This window comes from Mastigoproctus giganteus, chromosome 13, assembly GCF_048544385.1.
Source record: "Mastigoproctus giganteus isolate SK-2022 chromosome 13, ASM4854438v1, whole genome shotgun sequence".
In the NCBI taxonomy this organism is placed as follows: domain Eukaryota; kingdom Metazoa; phylum Arthropoda; class Arachnida; order Uropygi; family Thelyphonidae; genus Mastigoproctus; species Mastigoproctus giganteus.
In genome coordinates, this window is record NC_143587.1 from 133,902,832 (window position 1) to 133,922,579 (window position 19,748).

The 19,748-nt window shown below is 37.0% G+C and overlaps 1 protein-coding gene across 1 annotated transcript in view; it reads left to right on the forward strand.

Annotated features, from left to right (window-relative positions):
• LOC150076454 (H(+)/Cl(-) exchange transporter 7-like) overlaps positions 1–19,748 on the forward strand; it is a 474,124-nt gene that overhangs the window by 318,396 nt on the left and 135,980 nt on the right. Inside the window, exons 14-15 of the mRNA XM_090387363.1 lie at positions 755–848; positions 13,950–14,122. Of these exons, the coding sequence (XP_090243489.1) occupies positions 755–848; positions 13,950–14,122 (267 nt within the window). The remainder of the gene's footprint in view (positions 1–754; positions 849–13,949; positions 14,123–19,748) is intronic.

The following is a 19,748-nucleotide window of genomic DNA, read 5'->3' on the forward strand; positions in this document are numbered from 1 at the left end:
TGATAATTTATTTTACGAATTAAATTATTGAGTATCCAAAGCCGAAACTATGGTAGGGCAAGTGGAGCTCCACCCCCAGCATCATTTTCATGGCACAATTGACCAGTTATGTATTTTAAAATTGTTTAATTTTTGAGTTAATTACAGTCGGACCTCTGTTTAATTAACTTCTTTATAACAATTTTTTTTAATTCCCCTTGGTAATTAGATTTAAAATAGTTTCCATAGAACGAACAGATTATGAGAGACAATTTTGTATGCATTTTCACTTCTGGTCTTTTAGGCAAGTGAAAGGGATTACCTTTTCCACAACGTTAATGGTGTTCATAAAACCTATGGAGCCACATTCCTAGAAGTTGCATTTCCATATCCAGTCTAATCACACTAGTAGTGTGAACATGGGAAGTGCCTCTGGTTGAAGCTGCAGATGACATCACCTCTGTGACCCCAAGGATGTTTCACATCAAAAAGTCGGCAAAATGGCGAGCCCATTGTTAAAATATTCACAGCTCACCACTGTGTGTATTTCATAATATATTTAAATATTGTATAATGTACAGGAGTCAAAATGGAAAATTGTATAAAACAGAACAGTTACAGATAATAAATTATTTTACTTTAATAATCAAGAATATAATGGTGTTACCAATATGTGTCATGAACCAGAACAGTGCACTTTAATCCATTCTGAGTCCTCGTACTGTGTGATGAGAGTGTTTACTAATTATCAAAATTTCATTTTTTTTCTTATTAGTTCACTTGTGCAGATGGTCACTATAATGCCTTTGGAGCACTTTGGTTTCAGGATGCTGAAGCTAGTATACGTAGTTTCTTCCATGATGAACCATGTAAGTCTGTTTTTTATTTTGTCATAAAAGTTACATCTTAACAAGCCTTAATTTCTGTATTATTATGTATATTTTGCATTTTAGATATACAGGGTCATTGAAAAAGGTGTTTGTGATTTCCCTTTTAATTATCTTCGGAAGTATTTGATTGATTGCTGTGATCATGGCGCAGCCATGAGTGTGCTCAGCCAAGGTCATTGTTGAAGTGTCAAATAAAACTTAGTGAGTTACCACACTGTTTGCTGCTACAATCGCAGCAATCAATAAAATACTTCTGAAGATAATTAAAAGGGAAATCACGGACACCTTTTTCGATGACCCTGTACAGTAAGTAGCCTTCACAATCTGAAGGAAGTGAGACTAGAATAAATTCAGAATATAAAAAAAGTGTATTTTATAATTCTATTTATTAAAATTAATTAAAGGTTTTTTATGAACTAAAAGAAAATAATGAATTTTTTTTTTTAATAATATTTCCTTTTAGAACATGCAAGGATATTTTTCTGGGACTATTGTTTAATATAATGAAGCTCCATCTTTAGTACAGCTACTCTCTCCCATTGTCATATTTTAAGTTTATATACTGTCCAAAGTAACAAAGAAGTCACAGTAATGGGTTTTTATGAAATTAATTTTTTTAACAACTGAGTTGTCAGAAAAGCTTTCCATACTGTTCCACATAAAAGATTGCTGTACAAATTGGAGCAATGTGCCATTAGGGACAAGTTAAGTGCTGTGGATAAAGGGATGATTGAGCAATAGAAAACAGAGTGGTTATCACTGGGCACTGCTTTTATTGGAGTATCCCAGGATTCTGCGCTGGGCCCTTTTTTTGTTTTAAATATTTATTAATGATATTGATAAAGGCATATCAGCATGGGCACTGACAGGATATTTTTAAGGTGATACATGTGGGAATAAATTTTTTATTCACTAAATTTTCATCAAAATATTAAAAATTGTGTACTACTTCGAAATCCAAAGGTGGTGCACTTACACCACCATGCTGCTGGTGCCCATACATATCAGGCTTAATGTCTGAGTCTGCAGATGATACAAAGGTTGGTTAGTGACAGTAATCTTGGTATGCTACTGCAACAAGATAAGGGCTGAGAAGTTACTGCTTCTATTGGAATGAGCAGAAGCCTGAAAAACAAGATGCAGGATATTTCAGAGACTGCCGGGAGTCATTGCAGTACAAGTAAACACATGGGTTGTGTTAGGGTAGCTAAGAATAGAAATAGGTGCATGTATACTTGCGTGTACACCAATGCTAGGAGTTTAGTAAATAAATTTGATGAATTTGAGGTATTGCTCAAAACATCAAAGGCAGATATTGTTGGGATATCAGAGACGTGGTGTCACACAGATATAAGGAATGCAGAACTGGAATTTGGGGAGTACAACGTCTACAGAAAGGATAGACTGGATAGGAAGGGAGGAGGGGTTATGCTATTAGTTAAGAAATACATAAAATCCAAGGAAGTGAAGCCAGTGGACATCGCTGGACAGTGCAGTGTCGAGTCAGTTTGGTGTGACATAAGCATTGGGAGATCAAAATTGAGAGCAGGAGTGTGCTATAGGCCTAATGACTCTGATGAGTATAATAAGAAACTGTACAGGGAAATAGAGTGGGCCAGTAAATCAGAGAGTCTTATAATGGGAGATTTTAATTTCCCAGATATTGACTGGAATTTGGGGGCTGGTCACTCACACACTAGCAAGGCTTTTGTGGATTTATTGGATGATTGTTTTCTACATCAGCATGTTCGGGAGGCAACTAGAGGGAGTAATACTGTTGATTTGATTATCAGTAGTGATTCTTCATGCATTAAGAATCTGCAGATAAATGAACCACTAGGTGGCAGTGAACACAGTGTGCTGAAGTGGGATTTACTCAAAGAGGTAACTACCATTAGGGGTAAAGGGAAGGGTTATTGCTTTCGTAAAGGCGACTACGATGGACTGAGACAGTATTTAAATTCTATACAGTGGGACCAACTGATGATGTTACCAACAGCAAATGCAAAATGGGAAGCATTCAAAGAACTTATCTTGGAAGCTACTAGGCTTTACATACCAACTAAGAAATATTGTTCAAGGTTGAGGCCTAAATGGATGTCAGATGAACTGATGAGGCATATGGCAGAGAAGAAACATGCATGGGATACATACAAATTAACACATGACACAGAAGCCTATGATATATACAAGTTGATCTGTAACCAAGTTACAAAGGAGGTTAGGCAGGTGAAGGCAGATTACGAGAAATCTTTGGCAAGGGATGCAAAGAGTTCTTTACTTATGTAAACTCTAGAAGGAAGGGGATGAATCAGATGAATCAGACCCATCGATATCAGTCCACTTGATATCGATGGGTCAACTGTTGATGATCCTGCTCAGGTACCTAACAAACTAAATGAATATTTTGCATCAACATTCACACATGAGGAGTTATTTATCGAGGGGAAAGCCAGAGTTGTATTCAACTCTAGCAGTAAGCTAGAGAATCTTGTAATAACTGAGAGTAAAGTGGAGGAGAAATTGTTGAAGATAAACACAAGAAAGGCACCCGGGGTGGATGGGATCTATCCAGTTATATTAAAGGAGGCAGCAAAGGAAGTAAGCAAACCCTTAGCCATAATTATGAGAGCTTCCTTGGACTCAGGGGAGGTACCCACAGACTGGAGATGTGCAAATGTGACCCCAATTCACAAAGGAGGATCAAAGGCTGACATAAGTAATTATAGACCTGTGAGTTTAAATTCTGTTCCAGGAAAATTAATGGAGGCACTAGTTAAAGAAGCACTGCAGGATCATTTAGACAAGACTTCAGTTATAGCTCGGACACAGCATGGTTTTGTTAAGGGGAAGTCTTGCCTAACCAATTTGATTGGATACTATGATGCAGTCACAAAGGAACTGGATGCAGGGAATAACTTTGATATTATTTACTTGGATCTTAGAAAGGCTTTTGATACTGTTGCACATGGAAGACTGCTGCACAAATTGGAGCAGTGTGACATTGGAGGCAAATTGCTGCTGTGGATAAAGGGGTGGCTGAGGGGGAGAAGACAGAGAGTGGTAATCAATGGACACTGCTCGTCGTGGACTAATGTTATTAGTGGAGTCCCTCGGGGTTCAGTGTTGGGTCCATTATTATTTTCTGTATTCATAAATGATATTGATGATGGTATATCAAGCTTAATGTCGAAGTTTGCAGACGATACAAAGGTAGGCAGGGTTGTCAAGGACACTACTGACACTGTGCTGCTGCAACAGGATCTGGAAAGGTTGAGCAGATGGGCTGAGAGGTGGCAAATGAAGTTTAACATTGGCAAATGTAAAGTACTACACATGGGAAACAGCAACCCCAGAGCAACGTATCAACTCTGTGGTACTACACTGACAGTGGTAGAGAATGAAAGGGACCTGGGGGGTGGTTGTGCAGGCAGATATGAAGTTCTCTGAGCAGTGCAGACGGGCTGCAAGAGTAGCTCATGGTGTATTGTCAATGATATATAAGAATTTTTCTAGCAGGGATAAGGAGGTGATTATTCCCTTGTATAAGGCAATGGTCAGGCCACACCTAGAGTACTGTATACAGGTCTGGAGGCCTCATTTCAAGAAGGATGTAGAGCTGCTGGAACGAGTACAGAGAAGGGCAACAAGATTAGTGAATGGAACAAAGGGGTGCTCTTACGAAGAAAGGCTTAAGTTTTGCAAATTACAGTGTCGGGAGACTAGGCACCAGCGAGGTGATCTGATAGAGGTGTATAAAGCCTTGAATAGTTTGAGCATGCTCAATGCTGATGGGATTCTTCCTCTCGCTCAGAATAATCACCTGAGAGGGCATAAATTCAAATTGAGGAAAGACAGATGTGGGATAGACGTGCGGAAATTTGCCTTTAGCCAGCGGGTGGTTGGTTGGTGGAACAAACTTCCATCCCTTGTCGTGGATGTTGATAGCCTAAATAAGTTTAAGGCTCAGCTGGACAGGTATTTTGAACGAACAGAGGGGTGAAGTGGAAGTGGTTTTTTTTTTTTTTTTTGGCTGATGCTGCATAAGCTTGCTTTCTTGCATCAAATGCCTCTACTAATGCTAAAGTAGCACCTAACAGGGGTACAGTTATATTGCAGTCAAAGCATGGATTTGATGATCTCATCTGACCAAGATGATTGGAAAAAAAATTTTTTTTTTTTTTTTTTTTTTTGTTAGTTGTTGGCACATCAGCTTCTGTGGCCATAATGCACCTCCCAAAGTGTTTGCATTTTACTCTGATCCACGCCCGAGTCGGGAATCGAACCTGCGACCTTTGGGTTGGCAGGCAGGCACTTTACCCCCCTGGCTAGCCCGGTCAGCTGATATATGATGTATATAGAAAATAACTTTGATATCATATACTTAGATTTCAGGATTTTTGATACTGTTTCACCTAAGAATATTGTACAAGTTCAAGCAGTGTGACATTAAAGGCAAGTTACTGCTATGGATAAAGGGATGATTGAGTGGACTAATGTGATTAGTGACATTCCCCACCATTCAGTGCTGGGCCCACTGTTGTTTTCTATATTTATTAATGACACCAATGAAGGTATATTAGGCTTAATGTTTAAGTTTGCATATGATAAAATGATTAGCAGGGTGGTCAGTGTCAGGAATGACAGTATGCTACAGCAACATGTTCTAGAAAAATTAGGCAGATGGGTTGTGGAATTTAATATTGACAAATGCAAGGTACTACACATATGGGTTGCAGTAATCTCAGATTGACATACCAACTGTATGGTACTGCACTCAGGGCAGCGGAAAAGGAAAAACACCTGGTCTGTGACTCTGTTGTCAGGGAAACAGGAAATATATTGTGCAAAAAGGATAGGTAAAATAGGACCAGGTATGTCTGCCACGGGCACAAGTTGATGACATTGTAGAGCAGATATCTTTTAAGGATTGTTGTACACATTGGTGCTAATGACATTAAGAGTAGGAAATCTGTGGAATTTCTTAATAAGTTCAGGTCAAGGTTGAAAAAAAGTTGAGTTAGAGTTAAATTTGAAAGTGTCTGCAATTCTGCTCAGATAAGATAGGAGGGAGTATATGACAAGATCTGGGTCAAATCAATTTGGCCCTGGAGAGATTGTGCAAGGCTCATGGGTAGCAATGTGATTGCTTCTACAGGAATGGGATACATTTAAATAGAAAGGGTGCAAGAATATCTGGTCAAAACATCGAAGATGGTTATTGTTGGGATATCAGAGACATGGTTTCACACAGATATAAGTAATCCAGAATTGGAATTTGGGGATTACAATTTGTAATCCCCAAACAGAAAAAATAGACAGGGTAGGAATGGAGGAGGGGTTATGCTGTTAGGTACGAAACACACAAAATCTAAAGCAGTGCATCCAGTACAATGTTAACTCAGTTTGGTGTGACGTAAGCACTGCGAAAGCAAAAATGAGAGTAGGAGTGTGTTATAAGCCTAATGAATGATGAGTATAGAGAAATAGAGTGGGCCAGTAAATCTAAATGTCTTATAATGAGGAGGGAAGTTTAAATTCCTCATTATAAGATATTTAGATTTACTGGCCCACTCTATTTCTCTATACTCATCAGTCATTAGGCCTATAACACACTCCTGCTTTTTCAGTGCTTATGTCACACCAAACTGAGTTATTAGTATTAGTATTAGTAACGGCCGCTTGGTGCAAGAAAGCCTATGGCTTATGCTGCACCAGCCAAAAAAAAAAAAAAAAATCCGAACAAAACAATGATAAAAACAAAAAAAAAAAAAAATAAATAAATAAATAAATAACTAAATAATAATAATTAATAAATAAAAAAAATAAAATAAAAAATAAATAAAAAGGAAATTAAACCTATCATCCTATGTGCTTCCCTTACCCGAAAGTACTATCCAGATGCCCTTTGAATTTCCCCAAACTGTCGGCCTCTACCACCCATGAAGGCAACTTATTCCAGTAATTTATAACTCGCTGGCTAAAATAGAACTTCCTGCAATCCAATCTAAACATTTCCCCCCGTAACTTGAATTTATGTCCCCTAGTTCTAGCATCATGTATAATCTTGAAAATTTTGTCCTCATTCATTTTACTGATGCCTCTCAGAGCCTTAAACACCTCAATCAAATCTCCTCTAAGGTGTCTAGTTTCCAAACTCTGCAACCCACATATTCGAAGTCTTTCTTCATAAGGCCGCCCTTTTGCCGATCTCACCAGGCGAGTTACCCTTCTTTGCACCCTTTCAAGAAGCTCGATGTCTTTCTTCAGGTGCGGTCTCCATACTTGAACACAGTATTCCAAGTGTGGTCTAACATAAGCCTTATATAATGGGATTATCACGTCCCTATCTCTACTTGCAAAAGTTCGATAGATCATCGATAGGACACCATGGGCCTTCCTTGCAACCTGTTTACAATGCTCAGAGAATTTCATGTCTGACCGTATCGTAACACCCAAGTCCCTTTCCTCCAGTACTGGCTTTAGTTGAACTCCACCAAGTGAATAAGTTTTTTTGGGATTACTGTTTCCCAGGTGTAATACCTTACACTTTGTTGGATTAAAGCACAGCTGCCATTTTTCTGACCATTCCTGAAGTCTATCTAGGTCTCTCTGAAGAAGCCCAGCTTGACAGTGATCATTAACTACTCTCCCAATTTTAACATCATCTGCAAATTTAGACATCACGCCCTCTATCCCTTCATCAATGTCGTTTATGAAAATTAAAAACAACAGTGGTCCTAATACTGATCCTTGGGGAACCCCACTTCTTACATCAACCCAATCTGAGGAATAGCCATTTATCACAACCCTCTGCCTCCTGCCCTGAAGCCATCCTTCTATCCATCTAAGGATTTTCCCAGTGATTCCAACCTGTTCCAGCTTATAAAGCAACCGCTCATGTGGGACTGAGTCAAAAGCTTTGCTGAAATCTAAATAAACAATGTCGAAATTATTCCCTAAATCCAGCTCGTGAGTGACCCTTTCGAAATAGCGAACCAGATTTGTTAAACATGATTTTCCCTTTACGAAACCATGCTGAGTATCCTTGAGAATTTCAATTCGATCCAAATGATCCTGAATTCCACCCTTGATCATTGCCTCCATGATTTTCCCTACTACTGAAGTCAGACTGACAGGTCGATAATTTCCAACTTCACTTTTAGAGCCACCCTTATGTATGAGAGATACATTTGCACTTTTCCAATCCAAGGGAATCTCCCCAGAGTCTAATGATGCTTGCATAATTAGCCTCAATGGTTCAATGCACTCGCTTGCCGCCTCTCTTAAGATTATAGGGTATATTCCATCAACTCCAGGAGCCTTACTGGTCTGTAGGCTCGAAGGTTTTTTCATTAAATAATCTTGCGAAATTTCAATATCATTAATTACATATTTTTTAACTTCGCTCCCACAATTTCCCTTTGCCACAAAAGGCTTTTCATTTGTAAATATCGATGCAAAATAACTGTTGAGTTCATCTGCAACGGCAGCTGGTGTATTTATTACTATCCCCTTTCCCTTACATAAAGGTCCGATCTGGTTTGTCCTGCTCTTCTTGGCATTTATATATGTGAAGAATTCTTTATCCCCCCTCTTTGCTCTGTTTGCTAGTGATTTCTCATAAACTGCCTTTGCCTGTCGAACCTTTTCTGTGGCTCTATTACACATCACCTTGTAGCTGTTATAGGCTTCAGTACTTTTTATTGTTCTGTAACCTTTCCATGCCACCTTTTTCTGCTCAAGTAATGCGGCAACTTCACTAGTCATCCAACTTGGAACCCTCCTCGTGGAGTATTTTTTTAATGGTATATACGCATTCAAGGCATCTGTGATTAATGTTTTAAAAGCGTACCACAGTTCAATTGTATTCATTCTCTGCGCGATATCTACCCAGTTAATAGAGGCCATGTAGTACCTTAAGGCATCGTAATTTCCTTTTCTGAAATTAAAACCCATTCCTTTGCCTTTTACTTCTGCTACCTCTCTCGTCATCATCCACCGTATAACTCCGTGATCACTTCCTGCTACTGGTTCCTCTACTGTCAGCCCTGTTATGTCATCTGATTCATGTGTGATGATGAGGTCTAGGATATTCTTTTCTCTAGTATTTTCCCTGACATGTTGATACAAATAACAGTCATCTAGTTGATTTAAAAATTTTGTTCCCCATGTCGAGTTTCCTTCCCATTTACTCCAATCAATTAGAGGCAGATTGAAATCACCCATAATAAGGCATTGACGCTTACTTGCCCATTCCATTTGCATGTAGAGGCTTTTGTCATAATCTTCACAATCACCTGGTCTGTAGATTACTCCTACTCGCATTATACCTTTGTTTCCAACTATCTCACACCATACAGACTCTATACTAGCATGTGAAACGTCTGAATCCGGGAAAGCTATCGTCGCACTCAGGCTGCTTCTGATAAGAAGCATTACCCCACCACCCCTTCTGTCTAACCTATCCTTCCTAAATACATTATACAAGCCGTACTGAAACTCATCATCCCCAATTTCCGGGTGGCACCACGTCTCTGTAAGCCCTATTATGTCCGCGTTACTTGTTTTAACCAGCAGTTCGAATTCGCTCATTTTATTGACGACACTTCTAACGTTACTGTATGAACAATTAAGATTTACTGTTCTTGTATATTTAACAACCCTAACACAACCCTTGAAGTTTTTTAGGCTCTCTTCCCTGGCATTAGCTACCCGCCCACGTGAAACGTTTGTGCCCCCAGAACATCTAGATAATACGTCCAGTTGGGGTAACAGATAAGAACTCTTGAGGTATGTGCAAGAGTTACTTTGACCAATATTATCAGATAAACGCGTGTCAGTATTACCCACATCCCCCCCTAACTAGCAGTTTCCCTGAACCTTTAAGGTATCCTCAATAATACTGGCAAAAACTTTTGCACCACCTTTGTTTAAGTGTATCCCGTCTCTACAAAACAAATTCCTTCTACCTACAAGTGTGGACCATGCTGATAGAAATTTCCCCCCTAAAGCCTTGCAGATTCCTTCAAGTCTTGAGTTAATCCACAAGGCTCTTAAGATATAATCCCTCCTATCGTGAGTTAACATTGTACTGGATGCACTTGTAAGATTTGAAATCTTACAAAAAAATAAAAATTTTTTATAAAGACTTTGGAAGTTAGTTTTCTTTTTGGATCCTGCCGCTAGTAGGATAAGATGGTAATATCGTCAATTTCAGTAATAAGAATTATTCAGTAAGGATTATAAAATTAATGGGTAGTAGAAATGAGGGCAGAGTCGGGGTTCAACTTCCGTTATACTCGGGAACAACAAAGAGAAAACTACAGCAAAGCAGCATGGGTCCAAACAACAACAGGCAAATTAGGGTTTATGCAGGGTTGAAATAGTAGGGACAGGTTACTTCAAACAGTCGCCAACAGGAAATGGGTTCTTAAAGAGCACACAAGTTTCCAAAGATAGATGCTGTGGTCACTAATGTCATTTTTTGTGGTTTTGGAACGCTACGGGGACAAAGCCGTTATATGAGAGGAGAAGAGTTGTTTTTCTGGATGTTCGGCAAACATCAAAGGGCACACCGGATTGCAGCAGATCCAGCAGGTTGTAAAAAGGGGAGTATTGATCACGTGCTACTGGGCCGGCGGAATAAGAGTTTTCCAACAAATGGAATGAAAAAAAATCCGTAAGGAGATATAAGATTGGAAGAAATCACTGGGAATAGGCGTGGCGGACTCTGGAGCAGATGTGGGAGGAGATAAACAAAAAGTGGAGAAAAAAGGGTTAGAAGGAGTTTTTTTTTTTTTTCCTTGAATGAAGAAGTGGGTAGAGAGGGAGAGGGATGATTTTAAGAAAGTAAGTCGGGCAGTCCAGATGTGTAAAGAAGTGTACAACAGTATTGGACAGTGTAGTGTACTGGGAATCGAGTAGTAAAAAAAAATGAAGGGGAAAGAAAGTGTCGATAGCAAGTGCCTGTGGCAAGTAAGTGGATGAGGAGAAAGTGGAACATAGTCAATGTTAGCTCTTTGGAAAGTCTAGGAGTTGGGAAGAAATAGTGAAAGACAAAACGAGTCTCTCACAAGAAAAAGGTAAATCAAATTTGCCGTTAAAGATCAAGATTCCTGAAATCTTGGAAGGCAAAGTGCTGAACCGGATGGAATCGGAACACCGACCGACATGAGAGTAGCCATTCTGGAACAAAAGTACATCAAGCGGGCTGTATGAAGCTGAAATCTACCTGGCAGCCCTACTACCCATGCCAAATTCTTTGAAGATAGTAAGATGCCGCCCCAGACAGTGAAGATAAGCAGTACCTAACTGGAAAGATGAAAGGTGACGCCCTGCAGAGTTCTACAAGTAAGTGGCTAGATTTTAGTAGTACCTTCACACACACAAAGAACTGTAGGAACCCCGAAATTTGATTAGCAGGACTTTAAAAAAAAAATACTGTGAGATATGTACTAGATATACCTAATTGTAAAGATAGTTTAGAGAAGAATCAGGAAGGAAAGACATTAACAAAAGGGGAAATTTATTATATATATATATGATATTTTGGAAGGGAATAGTAAAGGATCGATATTTGTTATTTTGGTTTTAATATACTAGGAGTAAACATATGTAGAAAGGAATAGAATGGAAGTGATATTTCTTGTTAATGGTATTTAACTGATGCGGTATTAAATATATGTAGGAAGGAATAGGGTGGAATTGATGTTTCTTATTAATGTATTTAGATGATGCAGGATTAAATATACCTAGAAAGGAAGGGATTGCTTTAAGCTAGTAATGATTTTAACTGATGTGTGATTATGATATATATATATATATATACATGTAGGTGAGACTAAATCATGTTGTCTTATGTATGAGTTAATTATTTTGGTTTTAATACACTCATGTAAATATGTATAATAAACTGAATTTTATATACAACATTGTGTGTTTTTTTGTTGTTCTAAGCATAAGCCTATCAGAAGAGAATTAAATACACCTAAGAGATTTTTCCCCTTGAACCTAGAATTTTCTGTGAAGTTAATAGTCAGATGCGCAAGTGGGGAGTTATTTTAAAGGGGATCTAATCACAAGGGGATAGATAAAAATATATAAGAAAAAGGTTATACAAATATATGTAATAAATAAGCATCATAAATCCCCCCCCCCCACACACTGCTTTAGATTTTGTGTGTTTCATAACTAACAGCATAACCCCTCCTCCATTCCTATCCTGTCAATCTTTTCTGTACACATTGTAATCCCCAAATTCCAATTCTGGATTACTTATATCTGTGTGAAACCACGTCTCTGATATTCCAATAATAACCATCTTCGATTTTTTGACCAGATATTCTTGCACCCTTTCTATTTAAGTGTATTCCATTCCTGTCAAAGCAATCTCTCCTGTTAACAAGCACAGACCATGCTGAGAAAAATTCTCTCCAGGGCCGAATTGATTGACCCAGATCTTGTCATATACTCCCTCCTATCTTATCTGAGCAGATTTGCAGACACTTTCAAACTCAACTTTTTTCCTGTTCTGAACTTGTTAAGACCTTGTCGGTCGGTCACTCGCATGCTAGCATGCGAGTAGCAGGATTTATTGGAGGATTGTTTTCTACAGCAACATGTTCGAGAGGCAACCAGAGGAAGTAATACACTTGACCTGATTATCAGCAGTGATTAATCATACATTTAAAATATAAATCTGCAGATAAAGGAACTAGGTGGCAGTGATCACAGTGTACTAATGTGAAATTTACTTAATGATGACACTACCATCAGGGGTAAAGGGAAGGGTTTTTGCTTTCGTAAAGGTGACTACAGTGGTCTCAGACATTTTTAAAATTTTATAAAGTGGGACTGACTAATGATGTTACTAGACTTTTCATACCAACTAAGAAATACTGTTCAAGGTGTAGGCCTAAATGGATGTCAGATGAACTAATGAGACTCGTGGCATGGAATGTATATAAATTATCAGGCAACACAGAAGCCTAGGGTAGATATAAGCTAGTCTGTTATCAAGTCACAAAAGAGGTTGAGCAAGTGAAGGCACATTATTGCAGAATCTTTGGCATAGGATGTAAAGAGAAACAATAAAGACGTCTTCACTTATGTAAACTCAAGAAGGAACAGGATGAATCAGATTGGTCCACCTGATATCGATGGTATGTACTTGGCACACCCAGGGTCCTGAGTTGGATATCATCTTTCTTGGTGATTTCCTTCTACTGCTCTCTCTCTCAGGGTTACAAAAATTCTTTTTTGCCTGGTGCAGCATAGGCCTCAGGCCTCCTTGCACCATATGATTAATAATCCTGCTCAGGTAGCTGACAAAAATGAGTATTTAGGAGAGAAATGCCAGGAGTTTATCAAACTGTAACAGGGAGCTAAATGATTTGGTAATAACTGAGAGCAAATGTCCTTGAGGAACATGTTTTCCATATGAATGAATGAAGTTTGTTTGGACAGTGTAGATGTCTCAGAGTTTCGTATTGACAGGAAACTTTTATTAATCAGGAAGAGCATGCTGAAAGGATATGTGAATCCTTGACTAGAATAATGTACAAATTATTTTTTCTAAATAAAATTCAGAATTTTATGATTAATCCCCATGTGGCTGACACATAAGCATAATGCATTTTTTTCTGTTTTTGTAAATTTCTAATGATGATCTAATGGGAAAAAAAGTGAAATGACTAATTCACAGACCAGTCTTCTGCAACTGCATAACTGGCTTCGAGGCCTGCAAATAGTTAAATGCTAAATTTAAAATAATTAATAATCTCTGTATATATATATATATGTAGATCCACATACCTGCTGTTGATAGCAGTTTAGCATAAACATTGATCTTCTCTAAGAGTGAGACAGAAAACTGCACAGTGTTTCAATGTATTTTAGTCATTGGTGAAACAGATTGTTTTATTTTGTCTGTTTCAGCACAGCTGAATTCATTACAAGGTATGTGTTGGTGAAACAGGTACTTCTTTTCTAGTAATAATAAGCTTTATATTAAAATTAATAGTATCTCAATCATCTAACTGCTTTTATGATATATATATATATTTGTTTGTTTTACAGATACATGGACATATCAGACTGTAGGTGGCTTCTTCATAACCTATTATATTTTAGCTTGCTGGACATGTGGTATAAGTGTTTCTAGTGGTATTTTTATTCCTACTCTGCTGGTTGGAGCAACATGGGGCAGGCTAGTTGGAATGCTATCGGTGCAGTTTTTTGGTTCCAATTCTGTAAGCTTTAAGTAATAATAAAAAAAATAAAAAAATAAAAAATAATAAATGTAGAATTACAGTATTTATATATAGAATATAAACATTTTTGCTATATTTATTATAAAATATGCTTTAACTTCTAAATGCCTGCTTTCTAAAACCAGACTGCTAATGTTTTGTATTTATTCAAACTATACACTTTCACATATTGTGGAAGTGAATAGTTTGAATAAATTATTAAAAGGAATGGGCAAATGAAGTATGAACCTGATACTTAAGGATGTGTTGCCCAAGTAGCATTGTTGTTGAGAAAGGAGGCGGATGCCCCCCGAAAGCTACAATCATTGTTTTATCGCTTTTAATTTTCGTATTTTATTGTATTTTAACATTTTCGTAATAAATTTTATTTATTTTATAGTAAATCAGTTTTGTAAATATTGTTTTACAGTATCCACTGTATCGCTTGGTACATTTTATTATATTTATATCTTTACAGTATTAAACTATTTTAATCAAAACGGTTGGTGTATTTATTTAAATTTGTGAAATGAAGCATGCATTTTTTTATTTTTTGGCTGGTGCTGTATAAGCTTTGCTTCCTTATGTCATGTTGCCAATACTAATAAATATTCTGCATAATAACAGTATAGTGGTTTGGTCACTTAAATGGAAGAATTCTTAAAGACTGCTTGAGACAGGAGTAGGATTTCTCCATGAATTATCATGCAAATCAGCCTATGAACACTTGCACTTCTGGGGACATCTACAGACTTGCATTTATACAGATGGGAGCAATATGATCTAAGATATAGTACTGCATAAAGCCAATTCTCACTGAGAAGTACAGAGAGTGGCAAACTACTCACATACCTGAGTCTTCTTCAATGTGCTGCTGCTATTAACCAATACTATTTCTTCTATCACTGCTGATGACAAATCATGGTATATAGCTATAACCTAGAAACAAAGACCAAACCCTCTCAATGGAAAGCTTCATCTTCTGCAAGGTCCACATGGCCAAAAAGTGAACCAATAATGCTACAAAAGATTTCAGCAGGGACTATGATGCTGTTCAGAGAAAATGGCAGGAAAAATGGATTTCTGTGAATTTTTTTTTTTTTTTTATGAAATCCCATACACGAAAGATATTAGAACCTATAGTACTTGGTACCAAGCATGGGTTGAAGGAAGGATTGAAATTAACTAAGTTATTTTTTACCCCACTGGGGAATTACTTGGAGATCAGCATTTAAGGAATTGGTAATGGATATTTGAGAAGGGCAAGGTTTCTCAAATTGGAAGGTGGAATGCAATGTGCTATCATCAGCAGAACTCTGGTTAGGATTTTCAGTCAATGGAAGAATATCATTAACATACAAGAGGGAAAAGGGTGGGAGAAAGAGCTGAATAAGTGAAATGCGGGCATCATCAGGAGTTGCTGTTATAATAAAGAAAGAATGGGAAAACAAAATATTAGACTACTCTTGGATATCACCCAGAATATTGAAATTAAGACTAAAAATTCTATCTTATACAATAACAATCATCGGCATCTACGTACCAGTAGAAGGCAACATTGATGACGAATTACAACAGATCATAGACCAAACTAACAAAAAAGAGTGTCTTATACTAGCAGGAGATTTTAATGCAAGGGTTGGTGCTCAATCAGTAGACAAATGTATAGGGTCAGAAGGCGAACCTGTGGTCAACAATAATGTAAGATGCCTGATAGACTTCTGCATTTTTAATAAACTTAAAATTACAAATACTTTTTTCAAACACAAGAATATCCATAAATTCACATGGGAAGCAAGAAACACAAAGTCTATAATAGATTATATTATCATTAATGAAAATTTAAATGACAAAATTAGAGACACTAGAGTATTCAGAGGCAGTGAAATTGCAGAGGCAGTGATCACTATTGGAAGCATTTTCAAAATAAAAAGAAAAAATACCAACAAAAACTACTAAGAAATTAAAAATACATTTGTTGAAAGACAAAAGCACTAAATTTCTGTATGAAAGTTGATTGAAAGATAAACTCAAATCAGATGAAAGTGATAATGTTGAGGAAATCTGGTCAAACATGAAAAAATCAATTCTGGGAGCTGCTGAAGAAAGTCTTGGATATAAACCTATAAAAAATAAAAACTGGCTAAGAACTTGGAATGAAGAATTGAAACAAAAGACCTACATCTACACATAAAATATAAAAAGCTTTGAGCAGAAGTCAGAAAACTAACCAGAAGAATCCAACAAGATACTGTGATAAATTTGTTAAATCTTTAGAACGTGATATCACGGGCCCACAGAGAAGAGGTTTTAAAATTTTTAAGAAATTACAACTAGACACAAATGATCAAATAAAAACCAACTCCTTCTCCCAAGCAGAATGGAAGCAACACTATGGTATAACCCAGGCACTAAGGAATTGGAAGATGAATCTGTGATAACCAAAGATGAAGAAAAAAATATAACAATGGAAGAACTACAGTTAATATTTCAAAAAACCGAAAAAGCCCAGGCATAGACAATTTGAATGTAGAACTATTTAAATATGGGGGCACCTTACTAAAAAGCACACTACTAAAATTATTTAACATCATATGGCATAAGCAACAGATACCCAAAGATTGGGAAACAGGAATATTAATCAATTTACACAAGAAAGGCTCCAGAAATAACCCAAACAACTACAGAGGGATAACACTGCTGTAAACTGCTGCAAAGCTATACTCTAATATACTAAAGAATAAACTTAATAAATACAGTGAACAATTCTTAGAAGAAAAATGTGGATTCAGAAAAGGGAGAAGCACAATAGATGCCATTTTCTCACAACAAATTTTGGAGAAAAGAAGAGAATTCAATCTACCAACATTTCTGCTCTTTATTGATTATGAAAAAGCATATGACAATGTAAACCGGGAAAAACTTTGGCAGATTCTACGTGAAGAAAATATCCCAACCCAACTCCGGAAAGTGATCCTAAGCCTATATAAAAACTCAAAAGTCCATATAAAATATTCTAATGGCCAACTATCAGATTCAATTAACACCAATAAAGGAGTGAAACAAGGATGTGGACTATCACCAAATTTGTTTAATATCTGCATCAATAAAATTCTTAAAGAATGGAAACAAACAATTAAAAACAGAATACAGTTGAACAACAGGAATAAAATCCAAACTATATTATATGCTGATGATCAAGTTTGATAATTGCAAAATCCGAAGATGAACTACAGATAGCAGCAAATGAACTTAATAAAATAGGTAAAAAGTACGAGATGAAAATCTCCACCTCAAAAACAAAATCAACGGGATTATGTGGAAAAAACATACAAAGAGTCAAAATTGTTATTGATGATAAAATAATAGAACAAATATCTGACTTCACCAATTTGAGAAATATAATATCATATTAAGGGAAAGACATCCACACTAAACTACAAAAATATGATTAAACGCCACTTCAGAAAACAACTGGAACAAAATTACGACTGCACAACATCACTTCAAAACCAGCCCTCTTCTACAGCTGTGAGACTTGGGTCCTAAATAAGAAAGATGCCCACAAACTAGAAGCAGCACATGAGATTTTTAAGACCATTATTAGGCTTTACAAGACTAGACCACCAAAGAAATTAAAAGTAGATAACATAATAAATGACATAAAACAGCACCAGCCAAATTCTTAAAGAATGGAAACAAACAATTAAAAACAGAATACAGTTGAACAACAGGAATAAAATCCAAACTATATTATATGCTGATGATCAAGTTTGATAATTGCAAAATCCGAAGATGAACTACAGATAGCAGCAAATGAACTTAATAAAATAGGTAAAAAGTACGAGATGAAAATCTCCACCTCAAAAACAAAATCAACGGGATTATGTGGAAAAAACATACAAAGAGTCAAAATTGTTATTGATGATAAAATAATAGAACAAATATCTGACTTCACCAATTTGAGAAATATAATATCATATTAAGGGAAAGACATCCACACTAAACTACAAAAATATGATTAAACGCCACTTCAGAAAACAACTGGAACAAAATTACGACTGCACAACATCACTTCAAAACCAGCCCTCTTCTACAGCTGTGAGACTTGGGTCCTAAATAAGAAAGATGCCCACAAACTAGAAGCAGCACATGAGATTTTTAAGACCATTATTAGGCTTTACAAGACTAGACCACCAAAGAAATTAAAAGTAGATAACATAATAAATGACATAAAACAGTATCAGGAAAAATGGATCAGCCACATAGAAAGAATGAACCCAGACCAGATCCCAAAATTAGCCTTTAACTGCAAACCTACAGGCAAGAGAGATGTTGGTCGACCAAGACAACGATGGCGAGATCAAGACCACCTTCAAGAGCTACAATGGAACAGGTCTTAAAAGACCTAAGCCGGACCAAGTTCATGATGATGAAAGAACTGAATCTTAGGGAACATCATCATTAGTGGAGAAGCTAGAAGACAGAGAACTGTCTGCTGTCATCTGCAGTCAGAGAGAAAGCTGGATACTCAAACAGTTGGCAAACCATAAGATTATTATTATTTTCCCTATGGTGCAAGGAAGCCTGAGGCTTTTGCTGCACCAGCCAAAAAATTAAATTCCTGAGTTATCCTGAGAGAGAAAAAGAATGATGATATCCAGCTCAGGACCCTGGGTGTGCCAAGCCTATACTCACCAGATGTGAGCCCCTAGGGTTAATGGAAGCTTATTTAGAAGACCTTTATGCCAAACACTATCAAAAGCAACTGTTTGAGTTTGACCAGACATTTCCATTGAATTTGTCTGTAGATAGGAACATAAGCAGATCAACACCAACAGAATCCATACTAGTGATCATTGATCAGATGGAAGCTTTCTATATGGTTAAGGAGTTGGCAGTTAAGAAAGAATAGAAGTGCAATGGAGCAATAATTGGATGGGAGAGATTTTACCTTTTTTAGAAACTGGCTAGATATGAACAATTTCCAAGCAAAATGAAAAACATCATCGGAATAAGATATTATAGAACAGGAGAAAACTCAGGAGCATAGGTATTGAGAACAAGCAGAGAAATACCATCAGGACCTGGAGCATCTTGTGACAATTATTTCCAACAATGGGGAAAACACTCTCTAACAGACATTAACATCCACAATATTAATCCGACTTTGTTAAAATTTATACTGATGAATTGAAGTCTGGGGGGGGGGCAGGTGTAGTGGTGTTGCCTGACACCACCATTTCTGTATCACTTCCCACAGAATATAGTAGTTACTCTGCTGAATTATATGCCATAAAGATTGCTCTAAAAATATTTTCTGCATCCCAATCCAAAACAACATAATATACACAGATTTGAAATGTGCCCTATTAGCCTTACAAAACATGTCTCCAACCACTCATCAAAATATAGCTTATTTGTCTCAGAGAGCATTGGTTGGCTTCTGTTCAATCTCTGGCTATGCAGTCAGTCCTCATATAACACGTGTTTACACTACACTACACGAATTCGATCATACACTATTTATAAATAGGGGAACGATATCTTATATAACACGAACCGAATTCGCTTATGCACGATTCGCCTTTGTGTTTACAAGAAATGGCAGTCGAACACAAATCAC